At 45.5% G+C, this 11,742-nt stretch overlaps 5 protein-coding genes across 5 annotated transcripts; all 5 read left to right on the plus strand.

The window, feature by feature from the left end:
• Positions 1–2,552: 2,552 nt before the first annotated feature.
• N7483_004253 (uncharacterized protein) lies at positions 2,553–4,006 on the plus strand (the record flags this gene model as incomplete). Its single annotated transcript, XM_057087690.1, has 5 exons — positions 2,553–2,693; positions 2,795–2,921; positions 2,995–3,084; positions 3,235–3,627; positions 3,693–4,006. The coding sequence occupies 5 exons, from the start codon at positions 2,553–2,555 to the stop codon at positions 4,004–4,006; spliced, it is 1,065 nt and encodes a 354-aa protein (XP_056947519.1).
• An 886-nt stretch (positions 4,007–4,892) lies between these two features.
• On the plus strand, positions 4,893–6,542 carry N7483_004254 (putative MFS transporter; the record flags this gene model as incomplete). The annotated part of the gene is made up of 3 exons (XM_057087691.1): positions 4,893–5,076; positions 5,175–5,275; positions 5,349–6,542. The coding sequence occupies 3 exons, from the start codon at positions 4,893–4,895 to the stop codon at positions 6,540–6,542; spliced, it is 1,479 nt and encodes a 492-aa protein (XP_056947520.1).
• Positions 6,543–7,045: 503 nt separating this feature from the next.
• Positions 7,046–8,281, plus strand: N7483_004255 (Zn(II)2Cys6 transcription factor domain-containing protein; the record flags this gene model as incomplete). The annotated part of the gene is made up of 1 exon (XM_057087692.1): positions 7,046–8,281. One exon carries the CDS (start codon positions 7,046–7,048, stop codon positions 8,279–8,281), a length of 1,236 nt encoding a protein of 411 aa, XP_056947521.1.
• A 358-nt stretch (positions 8,282–8,639) lies between these two features.
• On the plus strand, positions 8,640–9,362 carry N7483_004256 (sterol desaturase family protein; the record flags this gene model as incomplete). Its single annotated transcript, XM_057087693.1, has 1 exon — positions 8,640–9,362. One exon carries the CDS (start codon positions 8,640–8,642, stop codon positions 9,360–9,362), a length of 723 nt encoding a protein of 240 aa, XP_056947522.1.
• A 790-nt stretch (positions 9,363–10,152) lies between these two features.
• On the plus strand, positions 10,153–11,514 carry N7483_004257 (uncharacterized protein; the record flags this gene model as incomplete). Its single annotated transcript, XM_057087694.1, has 2 exons — positions 10,153–10,235; positions 10,317–11,514. 2 exons carry the CDS (start codon positions 10,153–10,155, stop codon positions 11,512–11,514), a joined length of 1,281 nt encoding a protein of 426 aa, XP_056947523.1.
• Positions 11,515–11,742: the final 228 nt, after the last annotated feature.

Here is an 11,742-nt window from a genome sequence, read left to right on the forward strand (position 1 = left end):
ATGCCGCCGCCGCGGCGCTTTTTCTGGGTAAACCATGAACAAGAAAAATCCCAGAAAAAGGCTCTTACATGCTACAAGCATTCATTTTTGAAGAATAAACATTACGAGGCACGAAGAAATCCAAAGATGCCGCATTCGATGCCTCGGTGCCAAAAAGTGCCGATCCATAAGCCTCCGCAGTCAGATGGTGGCTTGGCCAATCAAACAAGTGACGATACCCATAAGGATCCGATCATCAGCAGCCAAGAGAAAGTCGATGGTAATACTAGTACCGGCTCTAGCTTCTTCTGGGGGAATATGGTATTGCGACCACCGACAATAAGAGTAATTGATAATTTACCCTCGTCTCCAGACTGTCGGGCCGACAAATCTGATATCTATTTTCACCATTTTGAGTGAGCCTCGTTTGAGCAGTCAAATCAGAGCAAGAACTTGAATTGGCCAGATCAAGGAATCTTCACTCACAAATCCAAGATCGTCTCCAGACAAGCAAATCAACCTGGCCTATTGATTTCCAAGATATTTCAATATGGCTCTGGCAGAAGACTTATGACCATCCCGCTTTGGGACATGTTATTCTATCGACCAGCGCATCACAGCTAGCTTCGACACTACGGCTTCAAAATGCATCTCCAACAGCTATCGGAAATGCAACCAAAGATTCACATTTCTTTTGGTCGCAAAGTATCAAATTACTACAACAGATGCTGAATCACATACCTCAAGCCTCGCTTGAATCGACCATATTGATTGCTGCTCACCTAACTTGCATAGAGGTATTGTTATCTTGCAAATCTTTCTCTCTAAATTAGCATAAAGCTGAGAACTGGCTAATGAAGACCCACTAGGCAGCCGAGGCTAATACAGTGGCAGTCGATGCACATATACATGGCCTCAAAAAACTGGTAGATATGGCTGGTGGCCTGGATACACTAGGAAACAGAATCATCTCTACTGTATATTGGTATACTCTTGAACAAATCTCTTTGAGCAGCTATGTACGCTTCTCCTAACTGTTCTTTTCATCTAGCTGCGAAGTGATGAGAGGTATGATCTCGTACGCTCAACCCTGGGCCGTATTCCCTATTTCTAAGACCTGGGCGGCAAGAGTACTGTCACAGTGTTCTTTCCTCGGAACGGCTGATCGATCAACAATTCTTCCTTCACTGGGAACTCAATTCTTTAATTCGCCCTGGTCCTGTAACATCTGTCCAGAACTGGTATCGACCCTTCAATCACTCCAGGAATTCATCAGCTACTACGAACGCCAACTCTTTGAAGGCTCTGCATGGAATGCTCTTGGAAATGATTTCCTCATTATTCTGATGCTCCAATTATACAAACCAGTCACTGAATGCTCTCATATTGCATTTCAAGAATCCCTTCGACTATCAACGATAACATATTGCATGATTCAGATCTGGAAGTCTCAAGGATGCCCATGTCTTGCAGTTCTTTCGAACAACCTTTGCCTGAGTTTAGATCATAGTTATTCTGAACTTCACTTGGCAGCCCCCGACTTGCTCTTCTGGATCTTGTTCACAGGGGCACTAGCATCTCAGACACCCCCAATCTCTTCCTCTCACATGGTTTTTGGAGCGTCTAGCAGAACTGGTCGAGGAGCTCTGTTTAGTAGACTGGGATAAGGCAGCCCATCTACTTCGGGGGTATTTCTTTCCTCACTCCCACGACAGGGATGCGAGGTGTTTGTGGGAATCTGTCATTCGGCATGGAAATTCAAAATTGCAGAGAGATAGTATCAGGTTTAGTCAATCTCATTGAGACCGAGCTAAATACTCAATGTGTGACTATATTAATGAATCGCTTATGAGATTCTTTCGAGAGGAAGAAGACGTACCTTCCTGCGCAGACCCGCACGAGTCCGCATAAGTCAGTCCATTACAAAAATCCTGAATTCTCTATGGTTTTGTATGGAAAACCGGGTATCTCCGGAATCCATATCAGGACTGTAAGATGCTAGACAACCCTGGAGCGCTCTGAGTCTTGCTCAACAAGCCCCGCTTGATTTTCATAGCTTAGACACCACTGCATTATTGATCAAGTGGGTTAACTAGCCACGCCAGTTCTCACCAATCCGACAGAATCCACCTATGGGAAATGGCTCAATTCAGCCCCCAATCCGAGACATAGTGGAGGCCATTTTGTTGTAATGTCCATCTCAGTTAGTCCTTCGAATCACAATTTCAATTTATTTGTCTCGCCTAAAAGACCCATGAGCCAGAACAGGTAAAGGTGCCCAGTGCACCGCAAAATGATAAATCTGCGAACCAAGTGGGGGCGGTTGATAATGCTGCGATGATGGATTTACCACTTGTCCCAAATAGGTAAACGTGCTCTGTGCTTTCTAGCCTTGTGGGTCACCAGACTCAGGCTCACCACTATGTACTTAGCATTGCGATCACCAGGGACTGTGCATAACATCCAACAATACATAAATAGCTTGATGATTCTCTCCGATAAAACAAAGCAGCTCAATTACTTTGTAGTTCAAGAATTTTCCAATTCAGCGCAAAGAAACAAATCTTGTCACAATGGAAGGCATTGTCGCTCAGGTCAAATCATTGGCAGAGGGAGTTGATGAGGCGACCCACAACTCTATTCTCCAGAGTCTCCGTGATCTCTATCTTTCGCTTGAAACTCGCCAGGATACAATGCAAAGAATCTCTTATGCGGTAGGCTGCTTCCGCTCCCTTCTCTCATAAACTTTTTGTTACTAATTTACATTCGGCTCTATTGGACATCCGCTGATTCAATCGTCTATTTTCATTTCTAGCACCTAGAGCCAATCCTCGTTGAAGTTGGATTAGACTTGAATCTTTTCAACATCTTGGTTGAAAGCCAAACTCCCTTAACTATTGCCCAGCTTTGTGATCGAACTGGTGCTGCCTCTGATTTACTAGGTATGGATGCTACCGCAAAGCAATTCTTCTAGCAACCCCTCCCACGTTCCATATTCTAAACATTCCAATATAGGACGCATCCTACGTTACTTGGCCTCAGTTGGGGCTGTCAAAGAGACAGGTGAAGACACCTTTACGGCCAATAATACCATCAAGCACCTAAGTGATTAGGAGTTCAGAGTGCAGTATATCATAAGTCAGTACCCTATTCTCGCTTTTCTTTTGACAGATCTGGTCATCAGATACTAATAACTAAACCGATAAAGCATTCAAACCTTAGCCTCAGCACTACTTGCATTGCCGGAGTTCTTAGTTCAAACTAAGTACCAGGATATTACATCTCCAGTTAACACTCCGCTTCAGAAAGCCTTCAATACCGAGTTGCCGGGCTTTCTCTGGGCGCAAACAGAGCCAGATGTTTTCCGCCATTTCAATCGGTTCATGATGGCACAACATGCCGATATGCCACATTGGCTCGATTTGTATCCAATTGAGCAGAGATGTCAAGGCATCGCACCAGAGCAAGTTCTGTTCGTCGATGTCGGCGGTGGAATTGGTCACCAATGTATCGCGCTGAAGGAACGACTACCAACATTCAAAAACAAGGTCATTTTACAGGATCTGGATGTAGTTGTTACCCAGGCAATCAAACATGAAGGAGTCGAGACAATGGCTCATGACTTCTTGCAGCTTCAACCAATCAAGGGTAATTTTTCCCATTTCCCCTTTCCACGAGCTTTGGGGTTATAATCTGACAGAGAATGATTACAGGCAGTCGATTCTACTATATGCGCAATATTATGCATGACTACCCGGAGGAGAAAGCAGTCATCATTTTGAAGAATCTCATTTCTGCCCTCGGCCCCGACTCGGTCATTCTGATTGACGATATGGTCCTACCGGGAAGCGGTATTCATTTTCACGCAACCCAAATCGATATCACCATGATGACCACACTAGCCTCTCATGAGCGTACGATAACACAGTGGTATGCTCTTATGGAGAAAGCGGGTCTCAAGATCAAGCAAATCTACACCTATAATACCAGATATGATTCGGTCTTGGAGTGTGTACCTGCTGAGTGAATATAGTTGCCAAGGAATTTGAATGGCGGCATGTACACTTTCCTGCTGATATGCTAGCATTTTGTTGAAGTTGGTTTCATCCAGTACAGCACACTTTCTATTTTCTTCAGATCAATCGATAGCACGAATATAGGATGAAATGGCTCTATATGGAGGCGTTATGTTTACTACATAACCTACCACAGCTCAAAGCGCCTAGAGAACCTCACAGGAACATCTGTACGAAATTGGGCCTTGAATATTTTTTATTTTTCTTTTTTTTTTGGACGATAGATCAAATCGTCAAGTAGTTAGAAGTAGATCGCACACCAGTTCGCGGACTAGGTAAGATTCGACTAACCGCAATTAGTTTAGTTTCGAGTTAATATGTATCATCTAAACTCTAGTGATTCATTCATTTATGAGTGAAGACTCAATAGGTAGCTAACGAGAAGATAATTGACTATCATGCTATGCTACGTTCGATCAATTACGATAATCAACATCTACCTATGCTATGGAAATACAGGAAATTCCCTACTATGAGCCTGGAGGAATAGGGAGACCAAGTTTTTTCCAGAAATTCTGACATTATTCTATATCAACTTCAATATCTCATAGTCTTCAGTCCATATTCTTACTTTCAGTGAAATTTGGTCTGGACCAGAATCTAATTGATCCCTTATGCAATTATCCAATAGCATGTCAGACCCTTGGCTTGGCAATCTTAATCCTAACTTTGGACCCTGATGATCCTAAATCACTCGAAAATTTTTCTTCCCCAGGCCGGTTGAGTTCCTTAAAGCTGATCATCTATGGATACAGGCAACGCTTTAAGATTTTCCTTTTCTTAGCGAGTCAATTGTCACAGTTCATCCCCTACTGCTACAGCTGGAGCACTTGCGAGATGGTGGGGTACGGTGAGAAGCCGGACTTGGGTCCACCCGCAACAAATGACCCGGAGCTCCTTGACAGTGTCAATTCGATGTCTAGCAGTGAGGAGAGACTGGAGAGAAACCTCATTCGAAAAATCGATCTCCATATTCTTCCAGTTATGGTCTTGCTCTATCTCTTCAGTTTTCTTGATCGAGGTTTGTGAAACCCAAAATTTTAAAGTGCCGACTCGGATCCATGGATGGCCACACACCAGTTGACATATGGATGGACCTTGCTGACTTCAACTTTACAGTCAACATTGGAAATGCTCGCTTGTATGGTCTTGAAGAAGATCTGGGCCTCGTGGGAAATCAATATCAAGTTGCTGTGTCAATTCTCTTCGTGACCTATTGTGTAAGCTCATCCCTTACAACTCTGGAAGCTACCATCTGGATGAACTGTGGCTAACTAAGCATGTTGATGTCAGTTCTTTGAGGTGCCGTCAAATCTAGTCATCAAAAAACTGAAGCCATCTCGCTATATTGCGACCATCTCTGTGCTCTGGGGTATCATAGCGACCCTCACAGGAATCACTCAGAGCTATGGCGATCTCATTGCATGCCGTATATTACTGGGTGTGGTCGAAGCAGGTCTCTTCCCAGGCTTTCTGACCTATCTCACTATCTTCTACAGCAAGCGTGAGATAGCCTTGAGAACGGGATATCTCTTCAGTAGTGCCGCAATTGCCGGGGCCTTTGGTGGATTACTCGCATACGGAATTGGATTCATGGATGGCATCTCTGGTCTCCGAGGATGGCGCTGGATCATGATTCTCGAAGGCATTCCAACTGTTATTCTCGGCATTATCTCTTGGTTCGTCTTAGCAGATGACCCTGACACGGCATACTATCTCAACAAAGAAGAGAAGGCACTCGTTGTGCGTATTCGCAGCCGATATACCGGCCAAACTGAATCTGCGCAGAAATTCCATTGGGCTGATGTGAAAGAAGGCGTTCTCGACTGGAAGATTTATGCCTTTTGTATTGGTCAATTTGGAGTCGACACTATGTTGTATGGGTACAGCACATTTTTACCTACTATCATTGAAGGGATGGGAAATTGGACTACTCCGGAAGTCCAGGCTCTGACTATACCCTGCTATGGAGTGGGTGCTATTGCGTACCTTACTGTGGCCTGGCTCAGTGACCGCCTCCAGCAGCGAGCATTATTTACTTGCCTATTCGGTGCGATATCTGTGGTCGGATATGGAATTCTGATCTCAGATAGCTCCTCTGGAGTGCATTATTTTGGGGCGCTGTTGGTTGCGTTGGGTTTATATGTGACTGTCGGGCTACCCCTTGCCTGGTTACCCACCAACCTTCCTCGCTATGGAAAGCGTACATTTGCGACAGGATTGCAGCTTACCTTTGGAAATATCAGTGGTGTCATGTCCCCATTCTTGTACCCGTCTTCCGAGGGTCCACGATATGTCAGAGGAAACGCGGTGACTCTGAGCCTAGTGGGATTTGCTGGTGTCATCTATGGTGTTATGTGGATATGCCTTCGCTTCATCAATAAGCGACGTGATCAAGGGGCTGAGGATGAACGAATTTCGACTCTGTTGGAGGAGGAAATTGAGGAGCTTGGGGACCAGAATCCCCGCTTCCGTTACAGTACTTGATAGGTACATTTGTGGATCCCAGTCTTCAGGGATGTGATCCATGTCTTGACTCTTCAGAGCCGTGGACTCTTCAAGTTCACAACTTGCCCTGTGAATACTTTCAGTGGTAGGGCTGTAATGATTGTCCTCCCATTCTTCTCGGACATCATCATCGCGATATTCTACCCATTCTGAAAAAATCGTAGAACAATGAATTACCTGCGTTGAATCAAGACCGTATACATCCTGGTCAGAATTTTTCCCTGTCGTACTTGTGAAATGATTGTAGACCCACATTACCTGTCACTGTGGGGTATAAAAATCCCCCTTTTAGCTAGAACAGCAATCAAATTCTCATAGCTGTTAGGTAGACACTTAAAACTTGAAATTAAACACACTCTCACATGAATGTCAAAAGTACGAAGTGCCTTGATCTGGCCGTCATCCGGATTATTATTTCTTCCACGCGCACCCCATGTCTAGGTGGGTCACAACTGGCCTCCTAAGATTGTGTGGATATCAACATGCCACCTTTAAGACCACATCAAAAGTCTCGAAATGGGTGCGATCGATGCCGAGAGAGGCGAGTTAAATGCGACGAAAGGGGTCCACCATGCTCCAACTGCACCAAGCGTCAACTAAATTGCACATACCTGAAAGTTGCCGCGGCCCGTCACCAAAGTGCCTCGAGGAAGAGCACCACAAAACATTCTCTTCCTACTCGCGTCAAGTCCGATTTCAGGACTTTATCACTGTCGCTTTCTCTCAATACAACTGATTTGCCAGCATCAAATCTTTTCATTCCTCATGAACTCGACAATCTGGAATTAATGCACAAATTTTCTACTGAAACGTTTGAAAGTCTATGCGTGAGCGAATCGGAAAAAAAGATCTGGCAAATTGTTGTTCCTCGTTTGGCGCTCAGACACTACTATCTCATGGATGGTATTCTTGCTTTGGCTTCATTGCATTTAGCCACATCTGCGGAGCCTGCCGAGGCTCCCCTATATCAGGATAGGGGCCTCCGGTACTATCACCGAAGTCTGGCGCCATTTCGGCATGAGATCGACAACATCACACCACAAAATTGTGATGCTGTATTTGCACATTCTATCATTATGATAGCCATCAGCATTGCCTCGCCTCGTCTGACAGCTGTAAAAGACGAAAGCTCAAGCATAACCGAGAACATCGTCGTCCTATTCGAGTTGCTTCAAGGCGTGAAGAAAATTTTACAGGCTAGTAAACCTTGGATTCGCCTGGAACTATTCATCCATGGTGAATTCTGGAGAAGGACTGCAACCAAACTAGACGACGATACCGATGCCGCTTTGACGAATCTCGCATCACTGAGTGATGATTCCGTGATTTGTGTAGATGCAAAGCGTCATCTCATTTACCAAAGGGTTTTGTCTCATCTGCGCCACTGCTTTACCAAATTTTCCCATTCGCCCGATCCATCCCCAGTTCTGGCTTGGCTTGCAGCAGTTGATAAGGAATTTGTAGACAGTCTGAGATGTAGAGAGCCATTTTCACTTTTGATACTCATGTATTGGGGCGTACTTCTTGGAGGGTTGGATGGACGATGTTGGTGGGCGCGTAGCTCAGGCAAGGCTCTAACAACTGAGCTGCTTACTGTCTTGAGCTGTCATAGCCTTCGATGGGAGGGAGCTCTTGCGTGGGTGAAAAGGAAAATGGATATTGAGACCACCTCATTGATGATCTTCAAGGATAAGAATAACTTGCCGAAGATGCAATGAACTTTCCATAACTGCTCAGCTTGCATCTCCCTCCAGGACTTCCTTTGACTGAAGATAACACAGCTGAGGGCTGATGGTAGCGGCCGAGTAGACAAAGACGGTTACAGCGAGTCTACAGTCGAAAGAGTTCGAGTGCCCTCCGGTGCCATGTCTCTCCTTTGAAGGACGAGGACAAAGGAAACGAAAATAGAACAGCAAACACTTCGCCATTACGAAATAACGCTTATAATCTTATATTGACCTTGGGAGCAGCCGTTGTTCGATATCTGAATCCTCCATTTCCACACCAGGTTGTTCGCTCAGACCAAAAACATTCGATTTAATGTCATACATCAATATAATGAAAACCTTGCAACCTATGTGGGGAACCGTAACACTGGCAGGTTTGATTGAGCTTTACGGCATTATGATTACGCAAGGTATCGTGGTTGTGGCATTTGGCATACACTACTGTTTCACTGCCCCAGATACCAGATCGAGATATGTGCTCCTCCTACCGATTCCCACTATGATCCTGAATTCCATCATTGTATACCTCATCCACGCATGCTGTTTGCTCTTAGCCAGCTGGATCCATGGACTTCAGCCATTTGATGTCTCATTTTCCGATGTGACAAGAACATCCCCTAGCTCGAATCGAGTTTTGAAGGAGCTTAGTGGAGCGGTCCTGATTTTTGAAATCCTCTTCTACTTTGGTCACCGACTGATGCATCGACCTCGACTGTATAAACTCTTCCACGAGCGCTATCATCGTTTCGCAGAAGCGCATTCACAGCAAGTCCCGTTTGCGCTTTTCTACACACATCCCGTCCAATCGTTATTTACGTTTAGCCTCCCGATCGTCGCGGCAGCTCTGCAACGGAGTCATGTTTTCAGTCTTTGGTTATCTGGGGCTCTTGCGAATTTGACGATGATGTATTTGCACACTGGGAAGGATATCTCAGGGATCATGTCCCATGAACGTCATATCGTGCACCCAAAGTACAACTTTGGGGCTGTTGGTATATTGGATTGGGCTTGTGGGACTCTATATGCTTCAAGGGGATTCACTGGGTTGTTCCAATCGAAGAAGCGAAGATAGTAGAGCAGTATCCAGGAGAGGTATATCTATGCACATGTGGATTCGGAGCTGGAAGGGGATACCAAATTACGAAGCTGGGATATTTTGAAATCGAATCTCCTACCTAGGTAATTGGTCACTCAAGTTCAATATTATTCTGGGGGATTAACTGCTAGTGGCACGCACTGGCACTTCAAGTTCTTCAAATGCTATGCACACCTGTATGTCAGACGCCCGCGACAAACAGGTTCCTACACCTGAATTGAAAATATGAATGTATAAAACCTTAGAATGGAGCTCTACTTCATTCGAGCTCAAACCTGAAGGTTCAACTTGAAGTTTCAGATTCGATTTCCATTTTCCAACTTGAACCTTGGAAGTTGTGCCAGGGCTACCATTAGAAAGTAGGTCTTGATGTGATAGATATACTTCCGAGTCGATGCTTCAAGTTTTGCGCCTTAGCAAAACCACTGAATTGAACGGGTATTTTGAAAATTTATTATTAAGAATAGATATGGTCCAGAAAGAGACAAAATCCATATACTTAAATTTTAAAAGATAGTTATCAATCTTTATAATTATATTTGTGTTTCACTTTCATCTTATGCCAGGTGATCATGTGACCTGCGGTATCCCGGCGAACCACTGTTTACCAAAAAGTTCCTATCGCTTTTTGTTGCTTGACGGCTTGATTTGAGCTTTGCATAATCCCAAGTGGGACCATTTGATCATTGATTGATCTTTTATTCATCTCCTTCTACATTCCATTTCTAAATACTCTTTTCAAAAACGGCCACACACTTCCCTTGCCATGGAGTACCACGCTGTCCCACCAGAGGAGCGCGCCAGAGATGAGCATGGCAACCTTCTCCCTTGGGGATATGTTTACAAAGAGTGAGTTTCAATCCACAGCCTAGCTATTCCCACAAACTACGGAGCATCCAATCGACTAGATCTCAAGCTAACAAAACTAAGCGAATCTCGCAATCCCCGACGACCACCAGAGGAATCAGGTCCCTTTGGCAAGAGGAGGAACGCCCGATATGAGCACGCTCGATCCCGCACACGAACCGGCACACCAGCCAAGCGTGAGAACCCCAATGTCGCCGAGTTCGGCCGACTATTCGCCCAGCAAGTAGACGAGGAGAAATCACACGGCCTCCCCAAATCAAACTCATCATCGAGCCTCGACAACCCGCGCAAGCAGACCGAGAAGGTTGCGACCGAGTGTTTCCTCTACGGCTACAAGGCGAAGGATACCGAGTGGAAGGCCATCGACAAGTACGAGCGCATCTCACAAGGTGTCATCTGCGAAGATTACCCACGAAGCGACCCGAATTCCTCATCCCAATATGCCCAGCTGTTGAGTGGCGGCGACATTGTCATCCGCGCGAACTTGTCCGATGATGCAAACCGCAAATCTAAGCGCTACGATGGTGGATACCACTGGATTAAAGTCACCTTCGACTCTACCCAAGCTGCCGACCGCGCGTGCTTCTACTCCCCACAGGAAATCGATGGCCACCTTATCTTCTGTGAACTCTACCACGGCCATGGCCCAACCCAAGATGCCGCCATTCCTGCAGACTCGCCGACTGCAAACAAGCTGCGCAATCGTGCGCCACGCACCTTGACCTCCACACAATCCTCCTCTTTCCTTTCCAGTAGCAGCAAGGACCAAGACAGGTTTACGCTACCTCGCTCTTTCGCAATGAACAACCTCTCCAGCGTTCCTGACGCCAGTGAAGGTGATGAAGGCCACTCGATCGATTCCACAACGACGACCTTCACCTCTACCACCACTGCCACCGGGTCAACCCTCACTGCTACCGGCACCTCAACTGGTCTCGATCGCTCCTCTTCTCTTCACCAGCGGAATGTTCCCACAGAGCCTAAGCCTGAGTCCGAGTTCATGACACATATCCCCACTGTCCGACGCACTAAGCTGCGCCCCCTCGCCGAAGCCCTTCCTCCGCAGCCGACCGTTACTGAACGTGTTTTACGATCAATCCCAATTTTGAGCTGGTTCACTGGTGATATTGTGGGTGATGGACCCCAATTACGGGAAGACGGGTCCTTTGATTATGACAAGTCCAATGCCTATTGGCGATTCTGGTATATGCTGGATAGCATACTGGGAACTGATGTTTGTGGATTGAAAGAGGAGTCTTGAGAGTGTATACCAAGCACTGTTGCTGCAACCAAAACCCCAACGAATTATCTGTGAAGATATTTCGCGGAGCGAAATGAGAATAGGAAACCAACGAGCATTCACAGGCGTCGCGGATTGAAATTCTATTTAATTTTTCTTGGCTTTTTTATTGTTTTTATTTGGTGTATAATAGTCCTGGTGCGCATGATGCAGAATATGAAAAAAAGGACTTTATATTTCCAATTGTTT

Source organism: Penicillium malachiteum, assembly GCF_028827825.1.
Source record: "Penicillium malachiteum strain IBT 17515 chromosome Unknown utg000002l:1.0-8849297.0:1.0-8852440.0, whole genome shotgun sequence".
Lineage (NCBI taxonomy): Eukaryota > Fungi > Ascomycota > Eurotiomycetes > Eurotiales > Aspergillaceae > Penicillium > Penicillium malachiteum.